The sequence below is a fragment of the Dipteris shenzhenensis genome, chromosome 19 (genome assembly GCF_047967505.1).
Source record: "Dipteris shenzhenensis isolate YYH24624 ecotype China chromosome 19, Dip_SZ_1.0, whole genome shotgun sequence".
Taxonomy (NCBI): Eukaryota; Viridiplantae; Streptophyta; class Polypodiopsida; order Gleicheniales; family Dipteridaceae; genus Dipteris; species Dipteris shenzhenensis.
In genome coordinates, this window is record NC_141614.1 from 48,947,452 (window position 1) to 48,972,868 (window position 25,417).

At 39.3% G+C, this 25,417-nt stretch overlaps 2 protein-coding genes across 3 annotated transcripts; both read left to right on the plus strand.

Moving 5' to 3' along the window:
- The first annotated feature begins 16,118 nt into the window (after positions 1 to 16,118).
- Positions 16,119 to 17,798, plus strand: LOC147890579 (cationic peroxidase SPC4-like). 2 transcript variants are annotated; one of them, XM_087390497.1, is made up of 4 exons: positions 16,119 to 16,466; positions 16,568 to 16,762; positions 16,883 to 17,051; positions 17,166 to 17,798. In XM_087390497.1, the coding sequence occupies exons 1-4, from the start codon at positions 16,239 to 16,241 to the stop codon at positions 17,621 to 17,623; spliced, it is 1,050 nt and encodes a 349-aa protein (XP_087246623.1). In that variant the 5' UTR covers positions 16,119 to 16,238; the 3' UTR covers positions 17,624 to 17,798. The 2 variants fall into 2 exon arrangements, with proteins under 2 accessions (XP_087246623.1, XP_087246622.1); XM_087390496.1 differs by having other exon boundaries at positions 16,568 to 16,753; positions 16,874 to 17,051.
- Positions 17,799 to 19,385: 1,587 nt separating this feature from the next.
- On the plus strand, positions 19,386 to 20,104 carry LOC147890580 (uncharacterized). The gene is made up of 3 exons (XM_087390409.1): positions 19,386 to 19,447; positions 19,554 to 19,619; positions 19,742 to 20,104. The coding sequence occupies exons 1-3, from the start codon at positions 19,387 to 19,389 to the stop codon at positions 20,056 to 20,058; spliced, it is 444 nt and encodes a 147-aa protein (XP_087246535.1). The 5' UTR covers position 19,386; the 3' UTR covers positions 20,059 to 20,104.
- The last annotated feature ends 5,313 nt before the right edge of the window (positions 20,105 to 25,417 follow it).

Here is a 25,417-nt window from a genome sequence, read left to right on the forward strand (position 1 = left end):
CTTGTTTGAATAACACACCTAGGACCGTGTTTTTTCATGGTTGTGCATGACACTAAGGCAAAAACGATGTTTTATGCTTGATCGACAATGCAAACCATATCCGATGGGCACAATACTTTGCACACATTTTCAACTAGGTGGAATTGACTTACATGCAAAGTGGCACACCCATCCCATAAGTTCTTGATTGGATAACATACCTAGCAACGTGTTTTTTTACGGATGTGCATGACACTAGAGCAAAAATAGTATTTAATGCTCGATCGACCATGCAAAGGATATCCGATGGGCACAACACTTTTCGTACGCCTCAACCTAAGTGGTATTGAAATGTTCTCAATGAGGCACACCCATCCGATAAGTACTTGGTCAGATAACACACCTAAGGGCATGTTTTTTTGTGGATGTCCATATCACTAGGGAAAAAATGGTGTATAATGCGTGATCGACCATGCAAAGCATATCTGATGGTGAAAATACTTTGTACGCACCTCAACGTAGTTGAAACGGACTTTCATGCAAGTGGAGCCCCCATCCGATAAGTACTTATTTGAATAACACACCTACGGCCGTGTTTTTATATGGTTGTGCATGACATAAAGGCAAAAACGGTGTTTTATGCTTGATCGACAATGCAAAGCATATCCGATGGGCACAATACTTTGCACACACCTTCAACTAGGTGGAATTGACTTACATGAAAAGTGGCATTTCCATCGCATAAGTACTTGATCGGATAACACACCTAGCAGCGTGTTTTTTTACGGATGTGCATGACACTAAGGCAAAAATGGTATTTAATGCTCGATCGACCATTCAAACCGATGGGCAAAATACTTTTCCTACACCTTTATCTAGGTGGTATTGAAATGTTCTCAAAGAGGCACACCCATCCGATAAGTACTTGGTCAGATAACATACCTAAGGGCATGTTTTTTTGCGGATGTGCATATCACTACGGGAAAAACATTGTATAATGCATAATTGACCATGCAGAGCATATCCGATGGTGGCAATACTTTGCACACATCTCAATGTAGTTGAGACGGACTTGTGTGCAAACTGGAGCGCCCATCTGATAAGTACTTGTTTGATAAATACACTTAGGACCGTGTTTTTTCATGGTTGTGCATGACACTAAGGCAAAAACGGTGTTTTATGCTTGATTGACAATGCAAGGCATATCTGATGGGCACAATACTTTGCACACACATTCAACTAGGTAGAATTGACTTACATGCAAAGTGGCACTCCCATCCCATAAGTGCTTGATCAAATAACATACCTAGCAGCGTGTTTTTTTACGGATGTGCATGACACGAGCAAAAATAGTATTTAATGCTCGATCGACCATGAAAAGGATATCCGATGGGAACAAAACTTTTTGTATGCCTCAACCTAGGTGGTATTGAAATGTTCTCAAAGAGGCACACCCATCCGATAAGTACTTGGTCAGATAACACACCTAAGGGCGTGTTTTTCTGCGGATGTGCATATCACTAGAGAAAGAATTGTGTATAAGGTGTGATCGACCATGCAAAGCATATCCAATGGTGATAATACTTTGCATGCACCTCAACGTAGTTGAAACGGACTGTGTTTTTTCATGGTTGTGCATGACACTAAGGTAAAAACGGTGTTTTATGCTTGATCAACAATGCAAAGCATATCCGATGGGCACAATACTTTGCACAAACCTTCAACTAGGTTGAATTGACTTGCATTCAAAGTGGCATGCCCATCCCATAAGTGCTTGATCAGATTACATACCTAGCAGCATGTTTTTTTATGGATGTGCATGACACTAGAGCAAAAATAGTATTTAATGCTCAATCAACCATGCAAAGGATATCCAATGGGAACAACACTTTTTGTAGTTGAAACAGACTTGCGTGCAAAGTGGAGCCCCCATCCGATAAGTCCTTATTTGATTAACACACCTAGGACCGTGTTTTTTCATGGTTGTGCATGACACTAAGAAAAAAACATTGTTTTATGCTTGATCAACGATGCAAAGCATATTCGATGGGCACAATACTTTTCACACACCTTCAACTAGGTGGAATTGACTTACATGCAAAGTGGCACTCCCATCCCATAAGTGCTTGATCGAATAACATACCTAGCAGCGTGTTTTTTTACGGATGTGCATGACACTAGAGCAAAAATAGTATCTATTGCTCGATCGATCATGCAAAGGATATCCGATGGGCATAAAACTTTTCGTACACCTCAACCTAGGTGGTATTGGAATGTTCTCAAAGAGGCACACCCATACGATAAGTACTTGGTCAGATAACACGCCTAAGGGCGTGTTTTTTTGTGGGTGTGCATATCACTCGGGAAAAAATGGTGTATAATGCGTGATCGACCATGCAAAGCATATCCGATGGTGACAATACTTTGCTACACCTCAATGTAGTTAAAACGGACTTGCGTGCAAAATGGAGCCCCCATCCGATAAGTACATGTTTGAATAACACACCTAGGGCTGTGTTTTTATATGGTTGTGCATGACACTAAGGCAAAAACGGTGTTTTATGCTTGATCCACAATGCAAAGCCTATCCGATGGGCACAATACTTTGCGCACACCTTCAACCAGGTGGAATTGACTTAGATGCAAAGTGGCATTCCCATCGCATAAGTACTTGATCGGATAACACACCTAGCAGTGTGTTTTTTAACAGATGTGCATGACACTAAGGCAAAAATATGCTATTTAATGCTCGATAGACCATGCAAAGCATATCCGATGGAAACAATACTTTTCCTAAACCTTAACCTAGGTGGTATTGGAATTTTCTCAAAGAGGCACACCCATCCGATAAGTACTTGGTCAGATAACATACCTAAGGGCGTGTTTTTTTGTAGATGTGCATATCACTACGGGAAGAACGTTGTATAATGCGTGATCGACCATGTAGAGAATATCCGATGGTGACAATACTTTGCACACATCTCAACCTAGTTGAAACAGACTTGCGTGAAAAGTGGAGCCTGCATCCAATAAGTACTTGTTTGATTAACACACTTAGGACCGTGTTTTTTCATGGTTGTGCATGACACTAAGGCAAAAACGGTGTTTTATGCTTGATCGACAATGCAAAGCATATCCGATGGGCACAATACTTTGCACACACCTTCAACTAGGTGGAATTGACTTACATGCAAAGTGGCATGCCCATCCCATAAGTGCTTGATTGGATAACATACCTAGCAGCGTGTTTTTTTACGGATGTGCATGACACTAGAGCAAAAATAGTATTTAATGCTCGATCGACCATGCAAAGGATAACTTGGCGTGTCCATCTGATGAGTACTTGATCGGATAACTTCTCCCACCAATAAATTAAGTACTAATTAAAAATTATAATAAATGAGTAGATTATTAAAAAGAGACTAATATTTATGTAATTGTTGCTACTGCAGCTTGCTTGCAAAGGACTCTCACAAAGGAGATCGCTATAGATTTTGTTCCAGGGATGGATGTGATTTTATGTAGCAAAAGAGAAGTAGTTGCATTTGCTACAATCCATGATAGTGATCCCAATTCAGTTTGCCACTTTCGAAGACTTGGCGAAGATAAGGTGGCAATTACTGTATCAAAGATTCTTAGCGCACATGTTGAGCTAAAGTATAAATGTGGAGATATGGAAACACTTGGAGATGTTATGCCCTACAATACATCCAACAAATCATTTATAGCATGGGACAAAGATGAGACTTATGCAACAGACATTATCAAGAATACAAAGTGCACCACCTTGGATTTTACTATAGGGGACATTTTACAAATGAGATCATTTGCAAATAAGACTATAGCAGAAGGTGAAGTATTGGGATTTGAACAAGTGGAGCAATGGTCATTTGCACAGATGAGGATTTTAAAAGTCACTAATGATGGTATGGTTGATAACATAACATTCTTATGTGATCCCTACTATGTGGTAGGCAAGAATATGAGATGGAGCATGCAATTTTTAAACATGAGAAAGAGGCACGTGGTTTTCAATGATAAAGACAAGGTATACTACAATATCAAAGGACCTAAAAAGCGTGCCCATGTGCTAGGCTCTATCACTTCAAATGTGGATGATTTCAATATACTCAATTATAGAAGTGACATCTTATTTAGAGTGGATGAGTTCATTGGTTCCGAGAAACAAAATGATTTTAGAAGCGAAGCCTTATCTGGGGTGGATGAATTCTTGCACAGTGAGAAGGGAAAAGGTTTCAATAGCGATGTCTTGTCAAGTGTGGATGAGTTCATGCATATTAACAAACCTGGTGTCAATCAAGCTTGTGGATTTGTGAAAGCCATGCAAAATGTCCCAGTGAGTGATGTTCTCTCAGGAGTGGAAGAGTTTCAAGGTTCTCAATACTCTCGTAGAATATTGAATTCATTGAATGGTCCTAAGAGTATGTTAAAAATGAGGATGAGATCAACAGAGGATTATTCAATATTTAACTTTGATTGTGATATGGCCAAGGATGCAACGACCAATCATGGATGCTTGGTTACAAACACATGTGAGGAGAAGAAGTGCATAAATACAGATAACAACGTGCATGAGGAACGAAAACGGTCATACATATGCATGAAGAGAAAGCGAATCCAGGCAGATCCACAAAAGCAACCAAAGAGGAAGAGAGTAATGAAGGAGGAGAACATGTTAAATGCATTGGGATACCTATGTTGCAAGCAAAGATGTATGCGCTTCATTGATCTTGCAGACATCAGGGAATGTAGAGGACACGTGTGGCAAAGAAGAGGAAGCAAAAGAAATGAATACCTTCTCACAAGTCTCTCTTGCTTTCTTCAGAATGGTAATAAAAGGCTAAGTTCAAGACAAAAGGTAAAACCTCTTGTAAATGGAAAAAGGATTTGCAATAAGGCATATCGCAATATTACTGGATTATCCCATGGTACATATTGGGATTTAGTCACCAAGGCAAAGGGCGGCAACAAATTTAGCATTCACGGTAATAGAGGAAGGTCCAAATCAAGAATCTCAACTATCAGGGAAGCAGCTATTTTGCAAGACTTCATACATGAAAATGCTTTACCTCAACCCCATATATCTACCAAACTCCCTAACGGTGACGCGATCACTGAAATGCACCTTCCAATGGGCTTGACAAAGCTCGAAGTATTTGACTCTATTGCAGAAAAGCAAAGGCAAAGAGGGGATGCCATAGCTTCTTCTCATACTTTGTATACTCTTTGGAAGAAGAACTTTGGATATGTTAAAATCCCAAGGAGGCAAAAAATGTCAAAGTGCAATGTCTGTGATGATTTAAAGTGAGCGATTGAGAGTGCAACATGTCCAAATCAAAGGGAATTATACAAAAAAAACCGAAAATCTCATCATGACCTTATTCGACAATCTAGACAAAAATATGCATTTTGGAAGGAGCAAGCTATTTCGCATCCCGATGACTACATGTGCCTTATTGTAGATGGCATGGATCAGAATACAACAACATTGCCTCATCTTGTTGCCACTCCACCTAAATTACAAGGAAAGCACTTTCTAAAGACACATCTATGTGGGCTGTTAGTGCATGGAATTAAGTTCTTTGTAGATATATGGATTGATTCCTTGCATCTACATGATAGCAATCAAGTTGTAACATTTATTATGAAGGCAATTCACAATGTACATGCAGAAAAAGGTCGCCTACCACCGACTTTGAGAATACAAGCTGATAATTGCTGGGGAGAAAATAAGAATGTACTCATGTTTGCATTCTGCTCCATGCTAGTAGCTCATCGAATCTTCAATGAGGTCGAATGTGGATTTTTGTATGTTGGGCATACACATGAGGATATCGATCAGGTTTTTAGCACAGTCTCAAGGGAGCTTAAATGCAAGGATGTGGAAACAATAGATGACTTGGTAAGAAGATGTGGCAGGCATGTTGGTGGTCGCAAGGAAAGTACAGTATGTGAGAGGCTCGAAAGAATGTATGATTGGAAGAGCTTCATTCTACCTTTCATACAAACGGGTGGTGATGCATTGACAGGTCATACCAATCCACACTACTTTCGTTTTTTTTTTTAAGATGAAAAACCCGTAATGCAATGGCAACAATATTCTCATGATACAAAATGGGAACCTGAAGAACCTTACAGTCTCTTAATTTCAACTCCTAGCAAGGAAAGGTATCCAACATGGGCTCCTATACAAGAATTCAATGAGAGGTCTAACTGTGAAATAGAAGGATTAAAAGCATTTATTACATACAAAGAGGAAATGCTCCGAAGATATCCTGATTCGAAGCCTACTTGGAGAGAACACACTACCACTGTAATTAACAAGACATGAAATTTAATAAAGGACCTTGAGAGAATGCGAGGCTCAAAGGATGTCAAGGAAGAATGCAATATGTTTTGGCCAAATGCTCATAACGATTTGCGCCCAGGTCCAGTCTTTGAAAATGAATTTGTATCATTACTCCCACGTCCATATTGTGGAGCGAAGAAGAGAGAGTTTATGCCACAAGTAGATATAGAGGTCAATTGTTTTGTTGCGGTTCGGCCATCGGATGATGAATATGAGAATGTGAAGTTTTGGCTTGCAAAAGTAGTTGATGTGCAAAGAGATGACCAAGGAAGAGCTACAACATTTACAGCGGTATGGTATGAGCCAAAGGGCAGGAAGGAGAATATGAATAACAACACATTGTATACTAATTGTATAATGAAGGATTGGGTCCCAAATGATGAAGCGGTCTCTCAAGTTTCGATGGAGACAATCATAGTGTCTTGGCATTCAAGGGCAAAGAAATCAAAGAAGCGCATGGGATATGAGGTAGAAGGAAAAATAAAAATACCACAGCAAACTATTTTGCATATACACAAATTTTTAAGGATGCTCACCATGGAGGAAGTAGAAGGAGACAGCGCAAATGAAGAATGTCCATGATTAAAGCTTTGTATTGAAGTCCATTGAAGGAATTTATTTGGGTACTAGGCAAGAAGCCAATCCAAGACAACTATAATCAAAGTCATCACCTCCTATGTCAAATGAAAGTCAAAATATGCACTGGATGTCACCCAAGGGTCAAGGCTTTCCAAGACAATACGGAGTTAATGCAAATGGCACCTGGCAAGGGACTATCACATTGCGCAGTAAGACAATGGGGAGTCAATGCACCCAAGGGGCAAGGCTTAGCAAGATAACTTGTGGGAGTTAATGCAGATGGCACCTGTATTTTGCACTGGATGTCACCCAAGGGTCAAGGCTTGGCAAGACAATAGGGAGTTAATGCAGATGGCACCTGGCAAGGGACTATCGCATTGAGCAATAAGACAATGGGGAGTCAATGGACCCAAGGGGCAAGGCTTGGCAAGACAAGTGGGAGTCAAATTATGCAGATGGCACCTAGCAAGGGACTATCATGACATTGAGCAATAAGACAATGGGAAGTCAAATTATGCAGATGGCACGAATTGAGGCTCTTTAAGAGCAACAATTTAAATTGTAAACATATGTTCAATCTATATCATTTTGGATATAAAGACTCTAGCTGAGAGCAACGTCTCTCAATGTAATCATATAATAATAGCTATAATTGCTATTATACCTCTTTGGTTCAATACAAAACTTGGGTCTTATGGCATCATGTCTTTTTTCTATTTATTAAAAGTTTTAAAAATTTTGTGCATATTGCGAGTGACAATGTTATTTTCATGAAATATTTAAGTCTCCTTTCATGGATTTATAAATTTATCACGTCAAGGAAAAATATTTAAAATAATTTAATTAACAAATAACTTAGATATAACTAGAATTTCTAATATAGGATTATTTCAAATTCTTGCATGTTGGTGCAAAAGTATAGATTGAAAAAACAATATTTTTATGTGAATATGATAGTGCCACAAAGTGAACTTTTGATTTGGGAAGAATATTTTCAGAAAGTAAAATTTTGATTTGGGAAGGATATTTTCACAAAGTAAAGTTTTAATTTGGGAAGGATTTTTGGGCTTAAACAACACAAAAAGTCCAAAATTAATGAAATAGGTGTGAATAGTTGGATGACAGCTATCTTTATGTACTCTAATTACTGGCTCAATTAGTATGCCACCTAGGTTAGCTGAGTTTGGTTTGAGACCCACATATAGGGTTCATCTATTCCTTTTGTAATAAGAGAGAGTTCTTTTGGCTTACACAACTAAGAAGAGGAAAACTGTTTTCAGCCTCCACCTTTGTGTGTATTCCCCCATTGTGTATGTGAGAAAGCTGCAAGTGAGACTCCTTACCTCTCTCCCACTCTCTTCACATGGTATTAGAGCTTGGTTCATGGTAAGGAGCTCAAGAAATCAAACCAAGTTTGTGGTGTCTTGGTAAGAGGATCAGTGTTGCTTTCCTTTTTCGAGTTTGGGAGTAAATCTCTGCAGGTAGCACACCCAAAAAGTGCAAGAGTGCACTGTCACGAGAGGGTAGTATATGCTACAGGAATAGGGCAAATCCCTAGTTGACATTATTTTTTTGATTCGAGGTCATTTCGAGGCCTATTTTGGTGGCGAAAGTTTTCCGCAGGCACTCAAAAAGGTGGCCTGTTTTTGCTGTGCGACCATTGTTCTATAGGTCGGTGAAAAGTTGCCATAGAAATTGCATCGTATGCCTGTGTGCAGAGATATTGGGAGTGACACAATCATTCTTATTGCCCGTTGATGCAAAATCGTCACTAGGAAAAGACTATGTGGTCAAATACCACTTTCATTAGTTGTGCAGATTTGCCTTTATGAGGCAGAAGTTGTGTTTTTTGCAGTGAAAGAATATTTTTGCAGTGTTCTGTAATGGTGTCTGATGCTCTTTCATAGATTGTTACTGAAAAGCTTGACAAGAATAACTTCCCAGCATGGAAGTTTAGAATGACGAATTTTCTTAAGGGAAAAGGCTATTGGGAGTTCATTACTGGAGCTAAACAAGAACCAGTTATTCCTAATGTTCCCAATCAACAAGAGTTGCAGGCATTTAAAGACTGGCATGAGAGAGCCAGAAAAGTTATGTACTGGCTGTCTATCAGTATTTCAAATTCTATGATTCTGCATATTCAGGATGCAAGCATGCCGAAGGAGGCATGGGATACTTTGACAAAAATGTATAGCACAAATACGCAAGCCAGGATAATGCAGCTCAAGCAGGAGTTGCATAATGTGCAGAGAGAAAATATGAGCATCAATGACTACCACATGAAGGTGAAGAAGATTGCAGATGCACTTGCTTCCATTGGGTCGCCAGTGGAAGATGATGATTTAGTTTTTTGTGACCTTGAATGGTCTAGGAAAGGATTATCCACAGTTTTGGACATCCATTGTCATCCGTGAGAATTTTCTTGATTTTGGGGAGCTGATTGCTCTTCTAATTTTTGAAGAGTAGAGAAATGGTGGTGCATCTTCTTCAAGAGGAACTTCAAAAGAATCTATCTTCTACTCAAATGCTAGAAGAGGTAGAGGCAGAGGTAGAGCAGGCCGATCTGGAGGCCATGGCCAAAATCAAAATATGCAGCAAATTCAAGAAAACCAGTCCTATGGAGGAGGACATAGTAACTTTAGAGGCAGGGGGAGCTAAAGAGGTCGTGGTGGATGGCAGAGAGGCCAAAATGCAAACAGCAATGTTGAATGCTACCACTATGGTAAAATGGGTCATATGGCTAAAGACTTCTACAAAAAGTAGAATGACATCATGAATGGAAAATTGTAGCAAGGCAATTATGCATCCTCTAGTAGACAGAGTGACGATAGAAATGAGCATTTGTTTATGGTGCAACACATGACCAATTCTATGAAAAGTGCAAAAGAAAGCAATGATGTGTGGTATGTTGACTCAGGTGCGTCAAACCACATGACAGGTCATGCGGAATGGATGCAGGATGCAAGGAAAATGGAAGGACCAGGATTCGTGGAGAATGGTGATGATGCTGCACGTCCTATCAATGTCCAAATTGGTAAAGTTCCTTTGTCTATGCAGGATGGGAAAAAGAAATACCCGTCTGATGTATTTCATGTCCTGAATATCACCAAGAACCTGGAATCTGTTGGTCAAATGGTTGAGCAGGGCTTTTAGGTCAGATTTAATCCTCATGGATGCTTTGTTGAGGATATGAAAAATAAAGGTCGCTTGATAGAAAAAGGGAAGAAGAAGGGCAGAATGTTTACGTTGGATGCAGACATGCCTGAATTGAGTGCAGCAATGTTTGCACATGGGACCGGTGTAGTTGCAGATATTGATATCTGGCATAAACGCATTGGTCATGTTAATGTATAGTGACTTAGATTAATACAGGCCCAAAATATTGTTGCAGGATTGCCTAACTTCAAGGTTGTAGAAATGCATAAGGTATGTGAAGCCTGTCAATTTGGAAAAAACAGGCAAGGAAACCATTTCCTAGACATGTTCAAGAGAGTAAGAGGCCATTGGAATCAATCCACTCTGATGTGTGGACTACTAAAGCTGCATCTATTGGAGGCTGTCATTATTTTATCACTTTTATTGATGACTATAGCAAAAAAGTTTGGGTGTATTTAATGAAAAAGAAAAGTGAAGTGTTTGGGCATTTCAAAGCTTTTAAAGCTATGGTTGAGAAAGAAATAGGCTTGCAAATAAAATGCCTAAGGTCAGACGGAGGGGGAGAGTACCTCTCAAATGAGTTTGCAAGGTTCTTGCAAGAGCATGGGATAAAGCAGTAATATTCATGCAGTCATACCCCACAGCAAAATGGACTTGCAAAAAGGAAAAACAGGCATATTGGAGAGGTATCTCGTGCCATGCTCAATGAAGAAGTCCTGCCAGATTATTATTCGGCTGAAGCAGTTGCTACAGTAGTCTACATAATGAACAGGACTCCCACTACAACAATACATGGCATGACACCAAAGGAGAGGCATAGTGGTTGGAAATCAGATATTTCTTATTTGAAAGTTTTTGGTTGCATTGCCTATGTTCATGTGCCAGATGAATTGAGATCCAAGTTGGATCCAAAAGCTGAGAAGTGCATCTTTATTGGTTATTCTCTACAAAAGAAAGGGTATAGATGCTATAACCCTTCTACTCATAAGTTTACAGTGAGCAAAGATGTTTTTGATCAGATGAGTAGCTGGTATAAACCAGTAAATATGATTGATGATGTGCATGCACAAAATGGTAATGCTGCACAGAATTCACAGCAGCAATCACAAAATATTAATGGACCTGTAGTGTCCTCTAGTAGTGGTTCACATACTTTACCATGAATAGGCAGATTGAGATTAGGAGAATCTCCTCAAAGCAATGCAGATAGTGGTATGCAAGTATCACTATGCTCTTTCAGATACACTATATGTGGTTGTGTTTTATATACATAATGCCAAAAAAGCCTCTCTTTTTTTGAGTCACAAAGGCCTTGTAGATTAGAAGACAAGGACTTAAGAGGTATATACATGTAGGGAACAACTCTAGTGAATCAAAGAAAAAAAGCAAATCAATAAGCATCATGTCCATGACATCGATGCTCAACCAGCATATCATTTCCAAGTTAACTAAAGGCAACCACACTGTTTTTCCCTTTAACAAGGCAATCAGTTCACAGGGGACCAACTACAGTGACATCATGGACTATTGTAGATTGACCTAATGCAACTTCACACTCATCCCATGCTCTTGATATTCATAGATGTCAAAGCTAGTTTTTGGGGGTTGTCCCCCCATTGGGCTGTTCTTTTTCTTTTTCCTTTGATTTACCCATATCTTTTACATTGAGCATTTGCTGGGGAGGTGTCTTGAGCGATGCATTACTCATTTTGCCTTTTCCCTTCCCACTTTGTTGGATGGAGGCAAATTAAAATGTCGCACTGCCACCTCAAGGAGGCGGATGCAACAAAAGAGGATACTTTGTAGACACATGGCAAACTTGCATGGATGCACGTGCACACATGTACACATACTCACAAACACAAATAGATAGGTACGTCATGTATGCATGCATGCACTCGTGTGCATGCATGCACACACACACACACACACACACGTGCGCATGTGTGCGCATGTTGTAAGCACACATGTCGCATGCACATACATGCACATGCACACACAAACGCACATGCATATGCACACACACGCATGTGCATGTACATGTGTGTGTGCACACACACACACACATGCACACACACACACACACACACGTAAACGCACACACACACACACTCACTCACTCACAAAATGTAGCAGAGTTGAATGTGCCAGTCACCTCGGCAATCTTTGTTTCAAACATCAGGCTATATAGTCCATCACATTATGTACATGTTTTGCATGCTTGAAACTTTTATGTGGAGTCCCTATGGAGTTTATAAATGGCAAGCCAAATAAACTTCATTGCCTCCATCAGATTATTTATTCTCTTCCAAAAAAATGTGTTGGCACAAAGAATTTTTAGGTCATTAAATTCCTACCAAAAGTTGGAAGATGGTTATTTGATTGTCCAATCTACTAATTTTGTACTATATAATGTCTCACTAACAATTGGTTGTAATTTTTAGCAAGCACTTCAAGATCTTGTAGCTAATTCTGAATTACATTGAGCACCAAGTTTTACAAAATTTAGTGGGTTTGTTTGTGAAATGCTGTCATCTTTCATGATTGATGAAACACAAAATGTTAAGGATAGTATAAACTGCACCATGTAGATATAGAGCATAGGGTCAAACCTTAATCCTAACCCTAAGATGTTCATGTATATATTCCACTTTATGTCCAGCTCTACTCTCTCTCCCCCTCTCTCCTTGATCCTCCAATGATGGCATCAAAGCCACTCATGCTCTATCCGTTATGAAACGGTGCAAGCCCTTGGTCTTATTAGGGAATAAGCCTTTGCTTTTGTCAAGGCGTAAGCCCTCCTTAAGACATCTTCACCTCTTGCTTAGCTCTTCTTGTGGAGCTCATCTTTGTGTGTAGGAAGCTTTCAATTCCTCTTTATAGAGCTCAAGATCTGTATATGTGTGTGTGTGTGTGCGCGCGCACGCATTTAGATTTAATAATCCCATCAATAACTAAACCATACAATTAATTCAATCATTTGGATAGTTATAAATTTTGCATATGATAAATGGATTGAAATTTTAAAGAAAACAAAATTGACATAGCTTTTGACAATATTGCAATCCAAACATTTTGTTATTATTTTTCTTGGAAAGCACTTGAGCAACAAGATTGGCAATATAATTTTTTCTTTATATTTTGTAAATTTAAGCTAAGAATTAGTACAAAAACTTACAAATCCATCAAGTATTCCAGGCTCCAAGCTCAGGGTCCATTGACCTGCCACCATCCAGACAAAACAATGTGTTGGAACATCATAGTTTTGTGAGGGAAGACAGGTAATGCCTGTAAACCCCATCTTGTTATTGCTTATACCACAGAGCAAGACACTTATCAAGATTATTTAAAAAATATGGAGCATCAAAAAATTAAAAATAATCTCGTATTCATACAATAGTTAGATTCTTTCTTTAGACAAGATACCAAGGGATGGTTTACCTCTTTATGTGAGAAAAAATTCCAAGCGGGTAAGTCCACACCCTTGAAAAGAGAATTGTCTCTTACTTAGTAATTAAAACCAATTAACATAATGATGATGGGGGTAGTCCACACCCATGATCTGTAATTAACGATAAAAAAAGATGAATAAAATAAAAGATTGAAAGTAAAAATAAAAAATAACTTGCAAGTGGGAAAAATAAACAAGAAAGTCCTAAGGGGACAAGACAAGTGCTTAAGCCATGAAATGATAAATAACACAATTAAATAATTAATTGGTAGTAGTGTTAAGATACGAAGCAAATAGCACAAATTTTTATAAATCACTTGAAATCAAAAGGGCCCAATATATAAGCATTTGAAATGAATTATTTAGAAACAAAATTAACCAAAAAGAAAAAAAGAACAATAGCAAAAACTACCAGGAAACTCCTTAAGTATGAAAAGAAAATGAAAATTAAAGGATTAAAGCCAAATAATTTGATTTTAATTTAAGAATATAATATAAATAAATAGAATAAAAAATAGATGGCATTAAAAGTAATGGAAAAGAAAGAATAAAGCATAATTGGGAACATACTAAAAAAAACTAATATATATGTCAATATATAGACATTTAAATAGACAACTACCTTAAAAAGGAGGACGAAACTAAGGGAATAACGTAATAAAAATATTCAAAACCAAATACAAAAGTTACTAAGTGTAGAAAAAATCCTAAGAGGGTGAACATAAGAGAACTACCTAATAGCAAGTAAGCAAGCTCTCTCTCTCTCTCTCTCTCTCTCTCTCTCTCTCTCAGAGAAGGACTCTACGAGGTTCATAGCATTCTTGGTTCTAGTTGCACATAGTTCATATAAGGTTGGATTTGCAATGTTATCACCCACCTATCACCACTAGCAATAGCATGGGGATGTCCTCTTAAGGGTCTCCTTGAAAGCCACTGGCATTGGAGCAAGTAAAATCATGACTTCGTACTACACAAAACTGAAGACTTAAGTGTCCAAAGTCTTGCTAAACCATATCCAAGAGCATGTTCATGCGGAGTTTACAAATGGGTGATTTTCGGTCATAAGGTAAAACAACTTTTGTTCATAACTTGCTGCTGACTCTTGAGGGCATGACCTAATCTATTTCTATAAAGTGATTTGCATAGGACATTGCCACCTTGAGGTTGCCACATGATGGCTGGAGAATGGACTAGGAAGGTACATGCTAGGGCATTATATGCGTCTCTTAGGTGAGCTTATGTCCACTTTCAAGCTTAAGCAAAATCTCAGCCCTTACGGAAAGTGATCCTAAAGTCGAGAAGCGCATGCTTTGCCGGAGAGCTAAGTTGTAACTTTTGCAAATTCGTTGCTCTTCGTCGTTTAATTTGAAGAATAGGGTATTTGCTTTGGAATATTGACACAATCATGTGGCACGAACGCCAATAGTCGATGCTCTCAACAACTCCTGATAGTAACGTTGTTGACGTCTTTTTACTTGCGAATTGTTCCAAGCGATTGAAAGTGTTTTGTTCTTTTGTCTTTGTCAGCCATACAGAGATTACAAGAGATTCGTAGAACTAGAGATTCGTGGAGTCGCATCTATTGTTTATTCGAGAGTTGATTAATACAGCGATTCCTTGACTCCTCCCTAATCTGCTAGAACGCATTGAAAGAATTAAAGGGAACTTAGGCACTCTGTGAAGAAAAGGTGAAGAGGTGGGAAACTCAGGATGGAGAACGAGGAGGGAGAAAGAGAGAGAGAGGGAGAGAGTGAGTGGCCCGTGGGGACTACACTGCCTCGATCGCAGCGCCCTGATTCTCAAGATCATCACTTTTTCTGCATTTATGATGAAAAGGTATCTCCAGCATCTTGTCTGATCTCTCATTTATGAGTCGTGGCAAGTCTAAGTCAAAAGAGCGGTAACTTCATTATTGTACATATGTAAATTCGATAGTGTACATATAGATCACAATAAAATCGTGTGCCCATTATCACATTCTATCCAGTTCCCAATGGTCCTGATTCCACTAAAAGAAACAGCATACTTTAGTGAGACTATGCAAGTTGGGATCAAATTATCTACCACGTACCTGCTAGGGGAAAACTTTGTTTCCAATCAAAATAAAGACAATCTCCAAGTCTGTAAAAATAAAACTTTGTTTCCAATCAAAATAAAGACACCCCCCAAGTCTGAAAATTCACTTTTGCCAGTTTTTACACTAAATTGCTCAAAATATTTACCAGTAATCTAAAGACTGGGGAGAGATCTTTGCCGGTTCTTAAACTAAAATACTCAAAAACTTCACAGATATTTTAAAGTTGGGAGAAATCTCAATTCAGATGGTGTAAAATATGTTAAGGGGTGGTGTTTTTCTAGCAATGCTCCATACATAGTACAATCAATTGAGCACTCGTTGCTATGATGACAAGGCTTCTCCAACATCATGTCCGAGCTCTCAATTATGACAGGTTTTAATTCTCCAAAGCCGTACGACGATCTAAGTCAAAAGAAATATTGTCATCACAGCAAAAACATGTGCCCATTATCACGATCTATCCCTATTCCCCCGGCTCCCAATCTATATAGCAGCATGCTTTACTGAAATTATGCAAGCTCGGATCAAAGTTGAGCAACCCTGGTTCGTAGTCATATTTGCAAAGCACTCTTTGCTGACAATTCCTGCATCAGACTACAAGCAAAACGTTACTGCAGCACTACGACATGTCTTTCAGCTTGCTTCTTCTGCTCGCCCTGATGCCATTGGATGCCTCCGGGCATTTTGATATATTAGCACCTCCTATGCAAAATGGACTATCTTTGGATTTCTACGACAAATCCTGCCCAAAACTGGATTCTATCGTGCGTGATACACTCAAAACTTTTCTGGATGCCGATATCACTCAAGCAGCTGGGCTTCTTCGACTACACTTTCACGATTGCTTTGTTCTGGTAATCGTTTGTTCCAGCTTCGTCTCTTCTTTTATTAACTTTCTGATTTAGATCTAACCTATGAATGTTGAGAGCCCACGTCTGTCTTTGACCGTGCACAGGGCTGTGACGCATCGGTGCTGCTTGACGGCTCAACGAGTGGACCGGGAGAACAAAGCGCCGTACCGAACCTCACACTCCGGCCCGAGGCTTTCCAAATTATCAACGAGATCAAGGAGAATGTTGAGGCGATTTGTCCGAACACCGTCTCTTGTGCTGATCTCGTTGCGTTGGCCGCACGCGAATCTGTTCGGAAGGCAAGTTGAGATAACTAGCGTATTGACGCTTGGAAATCATCTCGTTTTTTAGTTCCCAGTTTGCAGTCCTCTTTCAGAATAACGAAACAACGTCGACGCTTAACAAAGTAGTATCTGCAGACCCGAGGACCGGACTATGCTCTCCCGCTCGGCCGTAGAGATAACCCAAATTTTGCAAACCTGAGCGTGACGCTGTCAAGCTTGCCACCACCAACTGCTAATGTTACTGGACTTCTTAGCATCTTCAATGCCAATGGATTTGACACCACTGACCTGGTCGCTCTTTCAGGTATTTCTCTCCTATTACGCAACGCACAATCTGTTCTACTGGCCAGTTCAAGCTCCCTTTCGTTCTTGAGTACGATTAGCCTCACCAGTCCCTCACTTTACATGTTTGCTGAAGGCGCGCATACCATCGGAAGGGCGCACTGTGGCTCTTTCGCTAGTAGGCTTACAGAGCCTGATCCCAACTTAAACACAGAGCTAGTGGACACGCTGCGGGGTATCTGCCCAACGACCAATTCATCCAACTTCACAAACATGGATACGATCACCCCAAACAGATTTGACAACAAGTACTACGCCGATCTCGTGGGCAGGGCCGGATTATTCGTGTCTGACTCGAGCCTAATCGTGGACGGCCGGACGAATGCGACCGTGCTGAGCTACAAGGCGAACGGGACGCTGTTTTTCGAACAATTTGGTGCGTCAATGATCAAGATGAGCCAGCTCGGGGTGCTGACGGGCACGGAGGGAGAGATCCGGAGAAACTGTTCGGCACCCAACTCTGTGTCGATGAATTTGGAATCGATGATCAGCAAAGAAGACGATACGGAGACCGTTGCAGCATCTGATCAGTAGAATGTTGTCTGATCGTCTCGCTTTTCTTTCTTTCCCTTCTCTTTTCCAAAAGGTTTAGTGGCAATTTAAAATATATCCAGGGTCTAGATCAAGCTTTAGTACTCTTTGCACATCACATATTTCAGTGTTGACAGAAAACCAGCAAACTGTCTACAATGAAACTTCAAATTTTCAAGTCTCCCGTTTTATTTTTGAAATTTCAAAAATCCTAAAAACTTTTCATATTTTAGTTATATTTTAACCTTTTGAAATTCAAAAATCCAAAAAACTTTTCATATTTTAGTTATATTTTAACCTTAAAACCGGAGATGTGGAAAGTTGTATATTTTAGTTATATTTGAACCTTAAAACCGGAGATGTGGAAAGTTGTAAGTTTCTCTATCTACAAATATAACTTCTCTCTGCAGTGTGAAACATCATCATAATATGGGGAAGAGACCTCAAACAATGTTTTCCTTGTCACTCCTTAAGGTTAGTAATTGGAAGCTTGTTTGAAATTTCCATTTCCATTAGGATTCTCTGTAATTTATTGCATTATGGCTGCGAATTAAGAGAACCCATTGTGATTTAAAGCTTAAATAATGGATGTTAACATCATGAAAAGATCATTGGAACTTTTCGTTAACATAACTTCTTCCATAACATAGGAGTATGAATGGATATGAAATCACCTTCTTAAAATTAACTTTAATGTATGTTGTGTTACGATCAATAATGGATGAAGGAATGAATCTAAATGCATGTGCCATTCAAATGCAATCTTAAATCAACACAATACATGGTTGGTGATAAACTACTTTTATGAATGTCAGTTAGCCTAACAAAATCTATGAAATTGTTTTAAACTAGCTTTGCAATAGCTTATATCATGTGGCATGATAATGCACTAGGTAAAGATCTCTTAAAGATGATGAACCTACAAGCTCATGCCATCTGGTAGGTTCTGGAGTTGGGTACTGAAGCGCCACTTCACTTTCATAATGATGCAAATTGAAAGTCACTAAATCAGAACATATCTAGAAATACCACTTTTTCCACAAATAATACTTATCCCTCATGTTTTCCCCTACTACTTCAAAATCACCCCATTCCTTTTTTGGCCTCCCCTATGGGAAGGGTATAGGTATGGTTGCTCTCTTTTGAAAGGTAAATTCACATCATTTCTATTTTCTTTAGTACATCCACATGGCAATTTTAGATTGGTTTTTGGAAGAAAGGTTTAAGACCTCATTTGAGGGCTCGGGGGCGTCACTCATCATATGTAACCCTATCACGTGAGTTCAACAGAAGGATATTTTTTATTTCTAAAATTTACAGAAATAAATATACATAAGGGACTATTTAAAATAGTTTTGATTTTTTTTTACAGATTTGTATAGAAAAGGGGTACATTTTATTAAATGAAAGATTTACAGATAAGGGATTTTAAAAATAGGCCTTGAACGCACGTGATATAGAGGGTTTATACATAGTGATCCGCCTGAGTTTAAGGGTTATTTGAGTGCTAAATTAGGTTTTTGAACCAAATCTCTACAACACAGTCTTCCTCTGATGAATACCTTGTAGTACCGTCACGTATGGAAATTTCATGGTATGCTTTGATGTCATGTTGTTTTCTTTTGCACTTCGTAGGATTTTTCATTGATGGGAGAGATCCTCTCCCAAAAGCTTCAAAGCTAGAGCGCATGCTTGCGTTACTATAAGAAGGTGTGGTTTTGGGAGGTTGTCCTCATTCCATCTTGTGCTTTGCAAATTGTTTACCTATGGCTGAGAAAGAATACATTCCGAAAGCTATGGACATAGAGGTGGACACATTTGGCAGAGGTAACGTGTGCGATTGAAATTTATTCATACTTCCTCTTCAACTTTTTGTTTTTGCTTCATGAAATTCTTGTTTTTTGCCTTCCCAACTGATGTTCTCCACATGCAGAGCTCAACAAAAGGTATGGGAAGGGTATTGACTTAGAAGGTGAAGACGAAAGTGGAGATTTCTCTGGTAGGTTTTTGCAATAGTGCATTCCTAGTTCTCTCATGCGGTAGGCGCATGCAAGAAAACAGGGTTTTTACTATGTCGATTCTTCTTTTTACTGATTTTTGTGGTTGTTTTGGTGGTTGCAGATTCTGCTACTTCAAGGAAACAGAAGACCGAATCTTTAGCTGGTCACTCGGTTCCTCTAGGTGGTCCTCTACTTGTTGCCAATTTGGGAAAACCTCCAAAAGATGGGCAGTTGCTAAAGCAATCTTGCATCAACAAGTCGGTCAAGAAGTCTTTACGCAAGGCATTTGAGGCGATGGTAAAGATCACGTACAAAGAAGGTGAGTGTCTCTTTCTATTGACCTTGTCTAATTCTTCATCATTTGTCAGTAGGTGTCTTGACGGTGCTTTTATCCTTGTTGTTTGGAAAATATCTTTTATGCATGCATCAGACTTTTGACTTATTGTTTCACCAATAGTATGCGCAGTAGGTGTGTTTTCGTGACACTTGACTCAAATTCATTAGGAGCATAGTCAATTCATGATATGACAATTACTAGGACCTCCAACTTTCTTCATTACTTTCTCAGCAGCAACAGAAAGATTGTGGAAACCTTTACTTGAATGTTTGGAAAGTGTTTGTAGTGAACCAAAAGAGGATGACTATGCTACTCCATCTGCTAGAATACTTTATCCGATTCAAAAAGACCCCATAACATAAACTCAATACTATGTACATACATTCCAAGCCATTAAATGGCTCCTAAAGCAAGATTCCTCCATCATAGGGAAGCTCTGGACTTCTTCTCTGTCACTAAATTTCAAAATCATGGTAACCAACATGACCACGGATTGCTTTGGATTGAAGGCTCACATACATATGGTGCCTCAACAAATGCAGAGATAGAAGAATTTGTGATAAATATATATGTTGTGACATATGAACACTTGACCTCCCTATTGTAGAAATCCAATCCCATAAAGAGAAGAAGACTGGCAAAATAAAAGGCAAAAATTGCCACTTTGAATTTCCTTGTTGCACAACCAAGCTTTTGATGCCTCTCAATAGGGAAGACATCCATACTACATGGAAAGAATGAATGAAATGTATCATGAGACTTTCACTAAACCCATCAACACTTCAACTAACATTTGATGAATACCTGTCACAACTTAAGATTAGTGAAGAAGAATACATTCTTACATTACGTTGTAGTATTAGCCAACCTACTATTTTCCTAAAGCAAGAGCCAAAGGATGTCTTCACTAAAAACATCAACCCAATAATATCCAAGTTATGGAAAGCTAACATTGATCTTCAATTCATTTTAAATCCAAATGGAGAAGCAGCTTCATATTGCACATCATACATGACCAAGGTAGACAAAGAAACTACTGAAGTCATTCGAAAAGCATTCACCGAGTGCATTTAATTGAATGCACCTGCCAATGAGCACATACACAAAGTTGGCAATGCAATACTCAACACAGAGCATATAAACACCCAACCAGCTATGTACTTGAGCTTATCGCTACTCCTAACATCAAGCACTAGGAAATTATCCCACATTAACACCAATCCCGTTGATGAGAGGACCTTGTTGCTGACATGAAGAATTGAGTTAAAGAAGTTGGACCCTGAGAAAAATGAGATCCTTTTCTCGAACATTGTCACAAAGTACTTACAACAAAACGCAAGCTTGCAACAAGCTTTTTTGGCATCATTTGTTAGAGAATATGCATGGAGAAAACAAAACATGACAAAAAAATGAAAGCATCATAGAATAATCCATTTCAATATGAATAAGGATCTAGAGAAACATTACAGAGAGATATGTCTATTGTACTTACCTTTCATTAACTATGAACATTCACTAACTCTAGACATCCCAACATGGCACAATCTTTATGGATACAATAAAGAACCAATTGAAACAAATAGAGCCCTATTTAACAAACTAATGGCGTTCAAGGCCACAACTATGAATTCTGCTACAACAAATTCTTTGTTGTCTCTAAATAGTACACATTGCAACAAAAACCAAGAATTTTACTTGCAACTAGAGCTTCCCAAAACACAAAAGCAAAAACGATTCTTTGAAAACATACACTTCACATACAAAGCACAACCAAATTAGTATCACACTACCATTCAAACTTTGAAGTCAGAAGGACATTTTGCTAAAGAAACGCCTAAAACCAACAACCACCTTGCATATTTTCCTATCAAGTAATGCAGGCACGGGCAAGACATTCACTTTTCTTGTCTTGATCTAAGCATTTCTAAGGCATTGCAATCACCACAACACATTGGATGCTAGTCTACCAAGAATTCGTGTCTTAGAAACATAGGCAAAGATGCATTCAACATGGGTGGGACCACCATACACTCTACAGTTCATCTACCACTCATGACTTCAACATACAAATCCCTTTCGACTGAGACACTTCAAACTCTTTTTAAACCATATCAAAATGTAGACTTAATAATTTTTTATGAGGTTTCTCCTTGGTTCTCTCATTGGACAAAATTTATTCATTGCAGTAGATATGCAAATGTGAGAGATCAAACACAATCACTCAGAGCCATTCAAAAGTGTGGATGTGTTGGACCCTGGTTTGTGGAGACTTATGCCAGGCCAACCCAATGAAAGATGCATGGATTTTCTCAAACAAGGTTGCGGCCTTATCTATACTACTAGAAGAACCATGTAATGTACTATGAGCTTAAAAATACAATGTGCCAAAATGGCTAAAAGTTTTTGGAGATTTTGAATTACATTCAAATTGGAATGTATACACAAATGGATCTCAACTTTGAACTTGCTATATCATTGTATGCCTCTAAGGAAGAATGAAACTCCATACCTCTACTACACAAATGTAGCAAAAGACAAGCACAATGAAGAAATATTCCACAACTTAAAGTCTCAATCACACTTCCTCAAAGCAATAGATGTTAACAATAAGACATGTAGAAAAAAAACCATCCTACCAATAATAGACCCAAAGAGTATAAGAGGCCTCTATGTAGAACTAAAACTTAAGCTTGGTATGATAGTTGAGCTTTGTTTAGGAAATCTTGACATTGCTGACAACTTGGTGAATGGGGCAGATGCGATTTTCATAGATTCTGACATGGAGAGAAGACCGTTCATTGTATGGGACCATTTCAAAGACATTAGAATTGGTTCAAAAACATGCACCAACAACTCCATGTTCTACATAAGCAAGATTCATCCTTCATGGACACCCATCTTTTAAGTTACGCATGAATTTCAAATAGGAAAGAACTTCCTCAACACCATTTGTAGATAATAATTTCCAATACAATCTATAGTTGCTTGGACAATTCATCGACCCCAAGGGCTTTCAATGAACTCCTCGGGTTTGACCCAATGGGAATAAAAACACATGGCCTTGCTTATACTGCATTATCAAGTGTCATGCAAGATCATCAACCTCTACATGTTGTAAACATTGGAAATGAAGCGCATCAAATTAGACATATATGTTTTGCAGGAAATTGCAAAATATCATGCCCATTGGAGATTCGAATGTTCAAATATTGAGTTTTGTGCTTGACGGGTGGTGCAGAACATGGTTTAATGGGTCCTTGACCAAGCAAACCATATCCTATAGGCACAAGATCTTGGAGCAAGGTCTTGCTCACAATGGAGAATCCATCATGTCCAATCCTAGGAAGAGAGTAAAACTACCTCTCACGTCCAAAGTAGTGAAAATGGCTTGGTGGCTCCTTACATAGGTATAATGGCAGTTGTAAGGGCTATATTGCCAATAGTGAGGTGCCCTTATTGAAGATAAAGGTAATGATATTGATGGTATGGGGATCTTGAGGAATGCCATCAAAGCCTCTATCTCAAACAACTCCTTTTGGGAGCTCCATAAGCACAAACAGCCCGCTTGTGTCATCCAAGCGTCTACCGAATCATGTGCAAGTGATTCCATGAGGAAGGGCAAAGAGAGGGGAGAGGGAGAGGGAAGGGAAAAGAGAGCATGAGAGAGGGGATGGGAGCAAGGGAGTAGTGGCAATCACAAGACAAACTCACAAGGAAGAACAAAGAAACTCAATGTAAGAGAATGAGAGAAAAGAGAGCTTCTATTCCATTCCTTGAAAGTACACAATGAAGGACAAAGTCAAACATTTGGCCTTTTATACAAGTTACCTTTTGAAGGGAGGGCCAACCCTATTCATTGTACCACTCTCTCTCTCTTGTTACAACCACTTGGGCCCATAAGATGCCAAGCCATATGCTAATTCTCTCAACCTTTCTTTGTCTTGAAATGGCTCTTCTGTTATCCTTATATAGGATCCAAATGGCTCTTGTGTTATCCTTACCAATTTGGGTGATCCCAATAACTACTTCAAATTGGAGCCATTTGTGGCTCAAAACCCATAGGGTTTGGATAGTCTAGATCTATTAACGTGCTCAATCATTATTAACATGCCCCCCTTTCTGTTCACAATCCATCCATGGATTGTGTCCAGTGCATAATGTTGGACTTGAGGCTATTGTTCATTATGCAGTATTGGTCGAACGTCCTATGGGAGATGCGGCAGAAGGGATAAAGAGGTTTCCAAAAATGTGTCTCGAACATACGTTTAAAGGTTTATATGTGATGCCCATGAAGATTACAGGCACGTAGATAGAGCCACATTACGTGAGGAAATGAAGGGATGTCATTCAAATTAAAGATGACCTCTTCTCGTAGCCGCTTGTGTTGCTCCTCCGCTGGCAAGTCCTATACTGGCAGGTGCCTTAGCAAAATTATAAACACCCAAAAAAAATGCATGGCGGCTAAAATGGCTAGATCCGGGATAGATGATGCGAATGTCATGTTAAGCTCTTCCACCTGGGTGGCCAGAGCGAGGGAAGGGCGAACTTCTGAAAAATCAAAGCATGAAAAACTGTATGTGATGTTAGGATCTTCTTCTTGCATCTTTTCAAAATTGGGCCAACTCCAGCATTGGCGTAGGAGCATAAATGTTTGGTCGATTCTCTATTCAATCCCCATGCAACAATATGTGGTCCAAAATGCTGCATGCCACAAAATTGGATTCTCCAATCAAGGATGGAGTCCAGCATCAATGTCCACCTTGGGTACCATCTTATAATCCAGTCAGGTTTAGTGTCCTTGAGTATGTTGTTCATGCTCTCACCACCACTTGTGGAAGCTTCGTTGAATGAGCTATGTGAGGGCTCTCACCTCCTTGATATCTTTCCTAGAGAGATGAAAGCTATGCAGCTCTCCCTTCCACTTGTTTATGTTTGCCACATCCTCGACTGATCTGAATGAGGTGAGGACCTCATACCATGTTTAATGGTTGGGTGTGGAGTCCGATGGCTGGTCCTTCTCTTTTCGAGGCTACTGTGCCACTTCTTCCTCTGGTTCTTCCTTATCGGGCCCTTCGATATCTGAGAAGAGCATGGGTGTGAGAATATTATACTAGTGTTTTGTACCCATGTCCTCTTGGCAGCATTTATTGACAGGTTTCCCTTGCATGTCCCCGCCTTCATGTTGTGAAGTGGATGGCTATGTGGGGGTGCCCGTGCTTGGGTAGGTTCCTATGATAGTGGAGGTTGGGCCTGTGCTAGGTGTTGTGTCGTTGTGTGGTGGTGGTGATGGGGGTGGGGATGGGGGTGGGGTGGAGGAAAAAAGATCCTAGGCTAAGTCCATATCGTGGTCATAACATCGTATTGGGAAATTTGGGAATTTCCTAAGTCTCATTCTAGAATTCCCAAATTTTCCAATATAGATTTTTCTCATGTAGAACATACAAAACATAAACTAAAGTA